Below are 12,592 nucleotides of genomic sequence, written 5' to 3' on the forward strand. Positions count from 1 at the left end.
GTTACACAAAGGACGAATTAAGCCTGCCATGCCTGTCCAAAAGTAATGATACTTTGCCAAAGGAGCCATTTGTGACACCATTATTGGATCATTGAGCAAAGTTCTTACAAAATATAAGTGGTATCCAAGATTTTTTAATAATATTGCAACCGATTACTATCACTATCATTAACATTCCAAATCATAATAATGTGGCCGAGTGGTGGTCACGCACGCCTTTAATCCCAGCACATAGGAGGCAGAGGCAGATGGATCTCTGAGTTCGAGGCCAGCCTGGTCTATAGACCTGATGATAATACTACATTAATTAATTAAATACTCTATCCAGACACTGTGAAAAACATTTTATTTATATTATTTTGAGTTCCAGCACCAGCTTTACAAGGTGGGTAGCATTTTCACTCCAGTCTCTACACGAGGAACCTGAGCCTGAAGCAGATGAAGTAACATTTCTCAACTCCCTGTGATGACATGGGGCATAGAAAAACAGAACCTAGATAATCAGATATCATGGACTAAAAGCAGTTTCTACTTACAGGCATGGGTGTATCATGTCACACACTATACCTTACAGGGGGCAGCAGAGTAAAGGGGCCTGAGAGTTCATGGCCAGGGAAGAGTCTGGAAGGCAGACCCTTCCTCCTCTAAAATCCTAGGATCCTAGAAGATAATTCCATTTTTTGTTACAAAATCTGTTGGGGAAGAAGATGTTACCTCAAATATAAGTTAGCACTGTTATAATGGTTAACTGTACATACACGTTTGTCAACTGACTTCCTCTCAAACTAGGAAAAGGTATTGCCCATGAAAAGAAATGAGTGACTTCAAACTTGGACTGATACTGCCAATCACCAGTCATGGGGAAGCACCTAGAAATGTGCGGTGGGGCATTCTAATCAGAACAATGACAGAGGTGGGGATTATTGGAACTTAACAATCAGGTTAGAGTCCTGAAATATCCCCAAAATGCACAAGACAATCTTAATCAAGCCCCAAGTACCCCTTAAATAAATATTACTCAAAGATGCCCAGTGATTATTATTTTTCATAATCAAGGGTGATATTTCCATTAGTGTTTACTTATTTAGTATCACTATGCAGCCTTGGATGGTCTGGAACTCACTATGTAGACCAGGCTCGCTTCAAACTCAGAGATATAGCTGCCTCTGTCCTCTGAATAGTGGGATTAAAGGTGTGTGCCACTATGCCTAGTCCCAGTTTTTAGTTTATTAACCACACATCAAATAGTAAAAGACATTAAGTATGAAACATTATGGTCTGTTTGAGTTTCAGTAAAGGAACAGAAAATTTAATCAACCTTAGTGATTGTGTGCGTGTGTGCATGCGTGTGTGTGTGTGTGTGTGGTGCGTGTGTGTATGTATGTATGATAGGAGAGTTGCAAGACACTCGACATAAAATTATTATAACAGCAAATAACTGGTGCACTCATCCATCCCTCTTTCTGGAGGAGCAGCCAGTGACTGCTATTTGTAATTTTAAAAAACTTTATATGCTTCAAAAGCTGAGTGATTTCATCACCTCACACTGAGCAAGCCCTGGTCAAATCCAAGCTTTGCTCCCAGAGATAAGCTTCCTTTCTGAGCTTTCCCACAGTTATCAAATTTCCTTCATGCTGCTTATCACTCATGCCCATTTGGGTTACTATAAACAAGCAACAACTGGGCCCAATCATCCACTAGCTATGAAGGCTGCCCAAGGATGTATGAATTAAAGATAAATCCTAGGACATTTGGTACGGTGTGTGCTTATCTTGTGTGAGGCCCCAAGTTCAGTCCCCATCCCTTAAATTCCATCTGTAGAAAGATAAATCTCAAATGTTCTCATGCCAGGACGATTATACTTTTCCATTTCAGGGCTCCTTACCTAAACACTACTACTCAAAACATTTGGAAAATATTTGTCCAGTACTGGAGATTAAACCCAAGGCTGCTAGCATGCCAGGTAAGCATTTTAGCACTGGGTTACATCCTTCCTCTGAGTTTGGAAACCTTCATTGAGCTATACGGCAAATAACATAGACACAAAATTTAAATAATGCTCAGATCTAAAGGGTGAGTATGAAAAAGTAAGACTCACTTCCTGGAGAATGGTACAAAGTAGAAAGGCATTTTTAAAGGACGTTTAAGAACTGTTTTAAGCAATGGCAACGGCATTTAGATAATATTCTTTGGAATATAACCACCTACCCTAAAAAGCACATGCTTTGGGATGTCTAGCTCCGAAACATTGGATTTTTTGCTTTCTATTTTTTTTTCTCATTTGGTGGCCAGGGTGAAGAGTTGGTAAATGTGGTGGATGGCTATGCATCGACTCTTCACAAATAATCATACCATGAGTGAGAAATATAACCAGGTAGGCATATTAACATGTTGGGGTAGAAATTTGGATGGTTTTGCTTTCCATTTAATGTGCTGTGTGATGTTATTGTTTTATCTCAAACACAAAGATAAACGTGAGGTGCAACCATCTGAATGCCTTCACAAAGTATGCTGTTGCAGAAATGAAAGACTGCACCCTGTTATGCACATACAATGATTTGCTCATCGGTTTTCTAGTTCAAGAGAAGGTACTGAGCAGACAAGACACTGATGTCAGTCACAATTACCTGTTCCAACTCATAGGCCTTTGCTTTATCCTCATCACGGTCAGCATTCTTGCGGTAGGCCATGCCCAGGCCCCAAACAGCCAGGATGCTGTAGATGTTGTCTCGTACCCAGGCATCCTTCTGGTCATGGCTGGCTGATAACAGCCCAGTGACTGGGTTCTAATTAGAGAAGAGACACAAAAATGCTTGGCATCCATCACCCTTCCTAAATCTCCTACACAATTAATGTTTCCCTGTGCAGGTGGATGGGGACTCGAGAACAAAGAGCACAGAGAGACCCGAGTTCCTACTCTCTGTATCTTAGATGCCTTGCTCATGTAATTAGGAGATAAGAAAACCTCTAAGGAACATTCTAATTGTTATGTTCTTCTTCAAACCTTTAGACCAGACCAAACTGCTGTAATGTCTAAAAGAGAAGAAACACCAAACAGAAAAAGTCTACCAGGCTTTCACAAGCTGCAAACTGCAGGCTTCAGGTCTTTTTGGCCTTCATGTTTCTAATCAGTTGATAAGGCACTGAGCCTAGGAACAAAATTCCGGGTCCTGATCCACCTCCTAGCTCTATGAGATCAGAAAAAGCTATCAGCCTTGTCTGGACCTCAGCTACCATGTCTGCAATCCAGATAATTCATTCATCTGACCAGAAGAAGCTATGTAGGAGGGCATATGGGAGGCCTCATTAGATGTGATATCACAGATGTGTTCGAGAAAATCAGCAGAGTCAACAAAAAGGATTGGACCTTCTCATGAAAAGTTACATACAATGTTCATAACAGCATTGTTCATAAATGCTGAAAAGTAGAAGTGGCAAGTTATCAACTGACAAAAGAAAAAAAAACATTTTTCCACTTTTTTCTTAAAAAATTATTTTATTTTATGTGTATGTGTGCTTTGCCTGCATGTATGTATGTATACCATGTGCACGCCTGGTACCCACAGAGGTCAGAAGAGAGTGCTAGATTTCCTAAAACTGGTGTTAAAGATGGTTACAAATCATGTGGGTGTTGGGAACTGAACCTGGGTCCTCTACAAGAGCAAGTGTTCTTAACCACTAAGCCACTCAGCCTGGTTTTCTCTTTTCTTTATAAAGGACATTAAAGTTAATTGGGGTGATGGATGAACGACTCCACGAATATACTAAAAAGCAATTGTGTACTTTAAATAAACAAATTCTGTAGTACCCAAACAATGTCAATAAAGCTATTTACATATTTGGGGTTACCAGGGATTAAAACTGGAGCATCTTTCATGTTAGGCAGATATTCTACCATCAAACTATATCCCTAGTCCAATATTTTTAAAGCCAACCCTAATAAACACTCTGAGCCCATAAATAAAATGGTTAAGAAGAGTCACATGAAGTTGGCTGACTTCTGAATATATACAAAGAAATATGTATATAATAAAATATTCTTCCACAATTAGAACCTTGCCACCTTAAAAAAATATCTTACTTGCCAGTTTACTACATTACCTGTACTCTTCCTACCCACTGGTTTTTGTGAGCCACCCAGACAGGTCTATGTCTTTAGAGGCCCGGGGTCTTTTTTTTCCTCTTTTTTTTATTACTTTATAAATAATACCAATCAAAATTCCCACTTCCTCCCCTCTTCCCACTTCCCTCCGGCTCCCCCACCCCCCCTTACCCTACCCCCTCCAGTCTTAAGAAGGCAAGGCACCCTGCCCTGTGGGAAGTCCAAGGCCCTCCCCCCTCCATCCAGGCTTAGGAAGGTATGCATGCAAAGAGAATAGGATCCCAAAAAGCCAGTACATGCAGCAGAGACAAATCCCAGTGCCATTTTCATTGGCTTCTCAGTCAGCCCCCACTGTCAGCCACATCCAGAGGGTCCAGTTTCATCCCATGCTTGTTCATTCCCAGTCCAGCTGGATTTGGTGAGCTCCCATTAGATCAGGCACACTGTCTCAGTGGGTGCACCAACCCCTCGTGGTCCTGACTTCCTTGCTCATATTCTCCCTCCTTCTGCTCTTCAACTGGACCTTGGGAGCTCAGTCCAGTGCTCCCATGTGGGTCTCTGTCTCTATCTCCATCCGTTGCTGGATGGAGGTTCTATGGTGATATTCAAGATAGTCATGAGTCTGACTACAGGACAAGGCCAGTTTGGGCACTCTCTCCTCCACTGTCCAGGGTCCTACCTGGGGTCATCCCATAGACTCCTGGGAACCCCTCTAGAGCCAAGCCATTTGCCAACCCCAACATGGCTCCCTCAATTAAGATATCTCCTTCCTACTCCCATATTGTCCTTCCTCCATCTCAACTATCCCACTCCCCCAAGGTCTCCCTAACCCTCTCCTCCCTTCTCTCCCCTTCCCACTACTCCCCCCAACCCCAGGCTCCCAACTTTTGGAAACTGGAAGCAGACAAGATCATCGAGGCCCGGGGTCTTTACTTGACACTGATATGAAAATGGAGGGATGGGGGTGGTTATTCTGCAAGTTAAAAATTGCACATCTCAGTGGTGCAGTGCTTGGCTGGCATACCTGAGGCCCTGAGTTCAATCTAAGCATAAAACAAAACAACAACCATTATTCAGAGGGCACTATGTTATTTATGGGAAGAGTCATGAAAAATTCCACTGGGTAATTTTGAAAGGACACTGCCAACGCTACTAGGTAAAAAAAAAAAATATATCAATAATGTTTTACATGGTCTCACACAAGAAACTAAATATTTGACTTTATCTTTTAACTAATCTATACTCTCTATACAAATATCTGAAACTCAACAGATACCACCTGCAGGAACAACAACATTCAATGTACTAAAATCGTTCTCCAGTCAGCAACTACAAATCAATGGTTTTAAAGTCAATGAAAGTCCACAGAAAATTGGGGTGTTATTGCACTTAACAAAAAGAATACTTTCTGACTTGCTTACTGCTTCAGATCTATAAAATAGAATGTGTTATGCAACAAGATGATGCGGGAATTTCCACTCGGTCTCAAAGGGCTCAAAGTGTTAAGTGTTATTGCTATAGGGGATTGCTGGGCCTAAAAGAATCACTATTCCCGAACATTACATACTTAGCATATGCAGTTGTATCTGTTCTGAGGCCTGTTGGGTATGCTTGGGACAGGAAAACATCAGGAGATCCTAAGAAACCAACCTCTTCCTGGCATGGCCCACCAACCTTGAGTCTAAAACAGCTTTCCAACAGCACAGGAGTGACAGCTTACACAGTGTCAAGTGTGGTTTAGATTATGAAATGTCACTGTCCTGTGAACTGAAAGTTCTCTCTTTTATTCTGCTTAGTTAATCTCCACCTTAGCTCATCTTCACCTAAGACTAGACTGTCTGTGACCCTCATTCAACTACAGAGAACCAGGAAGGGTGTTTTGGGGATCCTTACACTCAAAATTACAGACATCAAACTCATGTAAAACTGGGGTGTTACTGCACACAACAAAAAGAATACTTTCTGATCTAAATCTATAAAACAGGCAGTGTTATGCAACAAGAAGATGTGGGAATTTCCATTCAGTGTGACTCATAATAACTGAGATGTCCATAGACTTACAGATACTCTGGTACACCAGGTTCTGCTGTCTTTTCTAATAAAGATGCTCCAGAAGTTTGTCTTTCTGTTCTTCCCTTACTTGGGGATGCTGTCCCATATCCCCTGCATTTCCACCCACTGAGTCTTGTGAGCCACCCAAACAGGTTCATTTCTTCAGCGGTCTGGGGCCTTGGGTTGGTACGCTGTTATCTCCTCCATGTGGAGGGGAAACTGATGCCAATCTGCCAGCTAACCAAGACAAAGACAAATGTACATCACAATGAGGAAGGGGACATATTTGTCTAGATCAAGCTTATATTTCTGATATGATCACTTTAACTATAAGCTTCTTTCCAGTTAAATTTTGGTGGATGGGAATGTGGGGAGGATCTGGAAGGAATTGGGGGAAGAGGAAACCATAATCAGAATATATTGTATGGAAAAAATCTATTTCCAATAAAAAATGGTTTCACTATAACTAAACCCTCATATAACGATACAGAAATATATAGCTATAATTATATAACTATTTCTTTCAGCTTTTCTTTGTCTCTTTTTTCCACAGGAGAAGAAAAATTGTGGATACCATCAAAATTAATAAAGGTTCAGTTTGAAGAGGAGAAACCTCTTGGAAAGGAGAAATGACAGCTCATCCTCAATGATGATAATCATACAGGTGGTAAGAAAAACATACAGGACAGGGGCAGGGTTCTGTTCTTGTCTTTGCAGGAAAACATCTTCAAAAAATTCAAGGGATCCTGGATATTTGAATATTGGCAGTTGGAAAAATAACTACCCAATAGGGATCATCAAGAAAACCGAATAGGTTCTGTAAGTATAAAAATCAAAGATATATATATATATATATATACATATATGTATATATATGTGTATATATATAGGTTCTGTAAGTATAAAAATCAAAGATATATATATACATATATATATGTATATATATATACACGCACACATATATATGTATTTATATTTCTAAATTTATAGAGCTGGTTTTGGAGTTGGACTCTGGCTCAGTACCTCTCTAGTTCCAAGCTTGTTGTTAAGAGAAAAATCCAGAGTTTCTGTCTCATGTCAAGAGCCATGATATGGGACAGTAGGAAAAAAGAATTTAGAAAACATCTTTGTTTTTCTTCATATCTATCATACCTTTCATTGAATATATAAGTCTGTATATGTCTGTATAAATAATGTTTAAGTTTTCCACAATGAACAATGAACTTTCCTGCAATAATCTTTGAAGTTTCCAGGAAGAAGATGGGGCCCCATAACAACAACTCCATCTGGTTGATATGATGTCATGATACAGATAACGCTACAACAAGACCTGTTTTGGGTACCAGCTACACAAGATGGTTCCAATTTGGTTAGCTGAAATGGTGCACATCTTTTACAATATTCTGGCCAGACCTAGACAAAATACTCAGAGACTATTTGCTATCTTACCAGACATTCATTAATCTTGAACTCTAACCATCATTTTACTTTCACAGGATCCCCTAGAAAGAACGTCGCCTCATGACAGCTGGAAGTAATTCTAGAGGATGATGTCCCCTCTCCCAGGTTTGTCCTCAGGCTTAGGGACATCATTTAGGGGTTGATTATAATTGGTATACAGTTGAGGGTTGGGGGAGGAATTTTATAAGCTCAGGAATTTTTTTGGAAAAAAAGAGGGAAAAATGGATGATGGGATAATAGATCTGTATTTGTGAGTTATTGTTTATAAATAATTACATTTGCATAGATTCTTGTATATGGATATAAAGTTAAATTATATTGAATATTGTATGCACGCATGCTTCTACCTGATTAAGATACTTATATATTGTTTATGTATTGATATATATATTTACCATACTGCAATGTACATTTCTACCTCTGATCAAGATACTTGTGCACTGTTTACATTTAGAGATCATTGTCCTCATTTACTGCACAGCTGTTTATTGTCTTAGTCTTTAAGTTAGATAGGTATTAAGAATTATAGATCTATAGTCATCTGTTTGTCATATTTATAGTTAGACTAATCGAGTTTTTTAGATACATAAAGATTATATTCTGTATAAATAGATAATCTTCAACCTCTTCAAAGAATTGTAGAAAATGGCATTTAATCTAACTTAGAGTTCTGTGATAGCGAGACACAATTTCTCCTGGCAACACCAATCTATTCCAGAGAGATTGTTGAGCATCAAAGACACTCCACTTGGAGTTTGTCTTCTTCTTGGCAAAACTGGCCACTGAGCAAGGAACTGCCCATACCTCAACTACTGACAAAATACATAGTATCTGGAAATGGATAAGCAGAACTGTCAAATCTTGCCAAGACAGAGTATGGCGGTTTTGAAAAATTTCTTGCCTTTAAAAATAATCTGTCAGTTATTCTAGGCCTTAGCCAAAGTTGGTTGTTTCAACGCTGCAAACGTGACTTTAGCTGATTGCCCCGGTAGCCAGTTGTCTCTGTGATTTGTTTCATGTTTTGGAAGTTGTTTGACTGCACTTTCTAATTACTCGGGTAACATTATTTCCCTTCTTGGATCTTTGATGGGGTTGAAGACTAGATTAACATAGTTACTTTCCTCTCATGACTTGTCCAAGTTATTTATTATACAAGACTTAAGCTACTTAGAATAGGATATTTGTTCTTATTGTATATAATTTTATAGTGGGTTTAGAACTCTCTTAAACAAAATGGGGAGGTGCTGCGGGAGATCCTTCTGCTCCTTTAGCCAATAGCCTTTAAGATATCAGCCCACTTGGGCGTGGTCTCTCTAGCTTAAAAAAGCAGCAGTCGCTGGGCGCTGGCTATCAGATGCTTTTCCTGGTCGTGCAGGGGGCTGTTGTCTAGAATGGTGATCTGTAAGTTTTTTCCCTTTAAATAAATAACCCTTTTATTAATCATAATTCCAAACTGGTGTGGGATTGTTTTGTGACTTACTCCTTTAGGTGTGTTGCCTACCGCTCATAATATTAGCAATTTAAAAAAAAGCCCAGTCCCTGTGACAATGTATGTATTCCCTTTTTTCTTTGTGCCATTAAAACTGGATATCATATAGTAAATATTACAATAAAATGATACATATACATATGCTTTGGTATAAATTCTTGCTCACACAGAAACTTTTTTGGGGGTATCAGATTTTAATAACACAGGAATCACAGGATCACTGCTCACCTGGCATTTCTCATTCAACAGAACCTGATGAGATCTCCTCAAGCTACCTCGAATAATTCAAATTGAAGAGCTTGGAGCTGCATAATATTCTATGGTAGATACACTTAATAATGCATCCAGAGGTCTACCCTTATGATAAGTTTCCATTTACAGTCCAGGGCTTTCATTACCACTCACAAATATAGCAATAAATGTTCTTACAAGGAAGATGCTTTCAACAGTGGAGTTGCTTTTTTTGTTTTGTTTTGCTTTTGGTTTTGGTTTTCTTGGTTTGGTTTGGTTTGGCCTTTTAAACAGGGATTAATTGTGTTCAAGAGGGTTTCATCATCACAAACTGATGGCATCCCAAAGGTTTCCACCCCAGTACCCTTACCATGGAGATAATGACTTCAGAATATGTATCACATCATAGTCAGGGAAAAGCAACAATAACAACAATAAAAAGTCAAGGGACTTCGATTATACAATCCCCCTCAAGGAGACACCCCTCTTTGACTTAAAGATAGCCACAAGATAGTGCTTCTTAAAGATTTCATGCATGAATTTTCAGTAACTCTCCAGATAAAATCTATAATCAGGACCCACTGTTGTGGCACAATTTAACTTGAATAATCTTCTTAAAGACTATATGTAGAGATTGTGGGGTTAAGCCTTCATTTAATACTTAGAGAGTAAAAGCACAAATCTTATATCAGCTTTTGCTTCTTGTTCGAAACGATGCTTGTTTTAGTATCAATTTAATTCACAGCTAGCATGCTAACACCTTAAAGAAAGTCAGCCAATTTGAGCTCTGCATCTCAACATTCAGTATAAATAATATTCTTTGCAAGTAACTATAAATACTAATGGCTATCATTCCTAGAGCATAAGGCATTCACAGCTTTAGGCACTCTGTACATCATAAGCAATACCTACTCTACAGTGAGTTTTATGGCATGGAGTAAAACCTCCAAATTGAAATTTCTATTTTGACAGATTCCATGGAATGAATACTTCTAAAATAATTATTCTTCCTTCCTGCAAATAACTTTTTAACATTTTCAATTTTTTTATCAATCTAATGGTGGAAAGTGACACTGCCCCTCTCAAGTTTATTTTATCTGTCTTTTGGGAAGGGGCCATTGGATTTGTTCTTCTGATGGCTAACTTCCCGTTTCTTTTCAATACGATACATGGAAAGTTGTGGTACTAGTTCCTGGTTGAGAAGAGCACAGGCTCTAGACTCGGTCTGTTTAAAACTATCACAAAATAGCTGTAACCTTGAACAAATGACTGCAGCATCTCTCTATAAAGTGGGGATTATGCCTGTACCTCTACCTGATAAGGCAGCTTTAAGGATTAAGTAAATTAATATGTATTAATTTTTTTGTGAACAATAGCTATACATTTAATATTAATGAACTAAACCATCTTTATTCACGCTATTTGTTTTTCATGTACTCATAATTTGAGGTAATAGATAAAGATTCATTGCCAGGAGGAAGAATTCACAACAAGTACCAGGTAACCATTATTGTTATTGCTAAAAGAAGGTTTGGGAGTCTTCCCTTTTAGCATTACTGAAAACACTGCTAATGAAAAAAATTCTTTGAGAGAGTCTCACTTTGTATATGAGACAAGTCTAGGACTCAGAATCCTCTTGCCTCATCCTCCCAAGCTCTGTGATTACAGGCAGTTGTGCTCATACAAATCTTTGTTTACTATACCAAATTCTGTGTACCTTGCATGAAGAATGCTCAACCTTGTGCCAAGTCATTTGCCTCTCTTAACTTTCCCTTTTCCATTTCTTTTTAGTTACTATCTAGGGAAAGTAAATGAGAATGAAAAAAAGAAAAATTTAAAGAACAGGTCTAGAATGCATTAATCCCAGGACTTAACTTATGGTCTAGTGATAAACTGAACTAAAATTTCAGTGACTTCTAATACCAAATGCTTCTTTCTCATGGATGTTTTGTATCCACTCTTGATCAGACAGGATTTTCCTGTTGCTTCTTCGAGGAACCAGGATACTGAGCAGCCTGTATCTAAAATACTGTCCATCTCATGGCAGTGGGGCAGAGAGACAACTACCCACCACAATCAATTCTCCAGAAAGGTGTAACGATCGTAAATGTGTGTGAATCTAACAAAACATAAACAAATAGAAACACAGATGGATGGAACAGATTCGACTTCAGAAATGGAATCATGGGAATATGGCAAACTGAGTTCTGACAAAGATCTAAAGATAGTCCACAGGAGAAAAAAGCCTTTTTAAAATAACAGTGTTAGATACACAAAGGCAAAAAACGGACCTCAATCTAAATTTCACACTTGCAGTCCAGTTTGCCTTCTCAACAATACTGAATATTCTGACCATGCACACAGACTAGCTTTACTGATACACTAATATACATTAACACCACACTATAAGCTTCCTAAAGATAAAGTTTGCTACTCTAGGGAACCCTGGCCTACTTAGATGCTGAATGAATGTAGAATAAACATGCTGACTTTACTGACTTACAGAATGAAATATTTTTCAGCCATTTAAAGTACAGATATGATCTCTCTCTATAGATACCTGTAACATACCCAGTGGACACAAGAGTTTACCATTTACTAGAGCTTGTTTCATTAGTATACATGCTTGTCTGCCGAGTCTCAGAGAACCCTGAAGAAGTCCATTAGACACGCATAGCATGAACTTTGGAAATGCGTCAAGTGGGAAATTTTGGTTTTGCTTTAAAAGTAGAATTGTAGGTAAGGAAAGGGGATCTGCTTCAAATGAAGATACAGCTTATTGCTCAACTCAGAGTTGAGATATGTAAACTAGTACCTTTGTGGGTCAGAAGGGGCTGAAGTTAAGGGGACAGGAAATTTCACTGGATTGGGGGGGGGTACAATGTGGGAGGGTAACCTGAGAAACCAGGGTACACGACTACCTAGATTGGTACAAATTCTCTTAAAACATATATTCAACACTATGATTTTGCTCTGGTAAAATGAAAACTAAGGACTAAAGTCTTCATCCAAGCTAAGAAACCATGTTTACACAGTCTTCTTGGCTAGTGGCAATGCCAGAGTGATTCTCCAAGGCGGAGGATGGGACAGACGTTAACAACTAAAGAGAATGGAGATGCCGAGATAGTAACATCCTCTACTCTTCAGAGGGAATGTGAAAGTGAGGGGAGGGCTGGAAAGGTCTGTAATGTGGATGCTGAGCTAACACTAGTACTACAGGACACTTACAGACTTGGATAACAGATCAAACCAAACTA

General features: G+C 38.9%; 1 protein-coding gene across 1 annotated transcript in view; it reads right to left on the reverse strand.

Moving 5' to 3' along the window:
- The window catches only part of LOC121441299 (phosphorylase b kinase regulatory subunit alpha, liver isoform-like), an 83,842-nt gene that overhangs the window by 57,817 nt on the left and 13,433 nt on the right, over positions 1 to 12,592 (reverse strand). The window contains 1 exon segment of the mRNA XM_041642437.1: positions 2,628 to 2,786. Coding sequence (XP_041498371.1) covers positions 2,628 to 2,786 — 159 coding nt within the window.

This window comes from Microtus oregoni, unplaced genomic scaffold, assembly GCF_018167655.1.
Source record: "Microtus oregoni isolate MIOR12 unplaced genomic scaffold, Mior012 000074F_ref0000038, whole genome shotgun sequence".
Taxonomy (NCBI): domain Eukaryota; kingdom Metazoa; phylum Chordata; class Mammalia; order Rodentia; family Cricetidae; genus Microtus; species Microtus oregoni.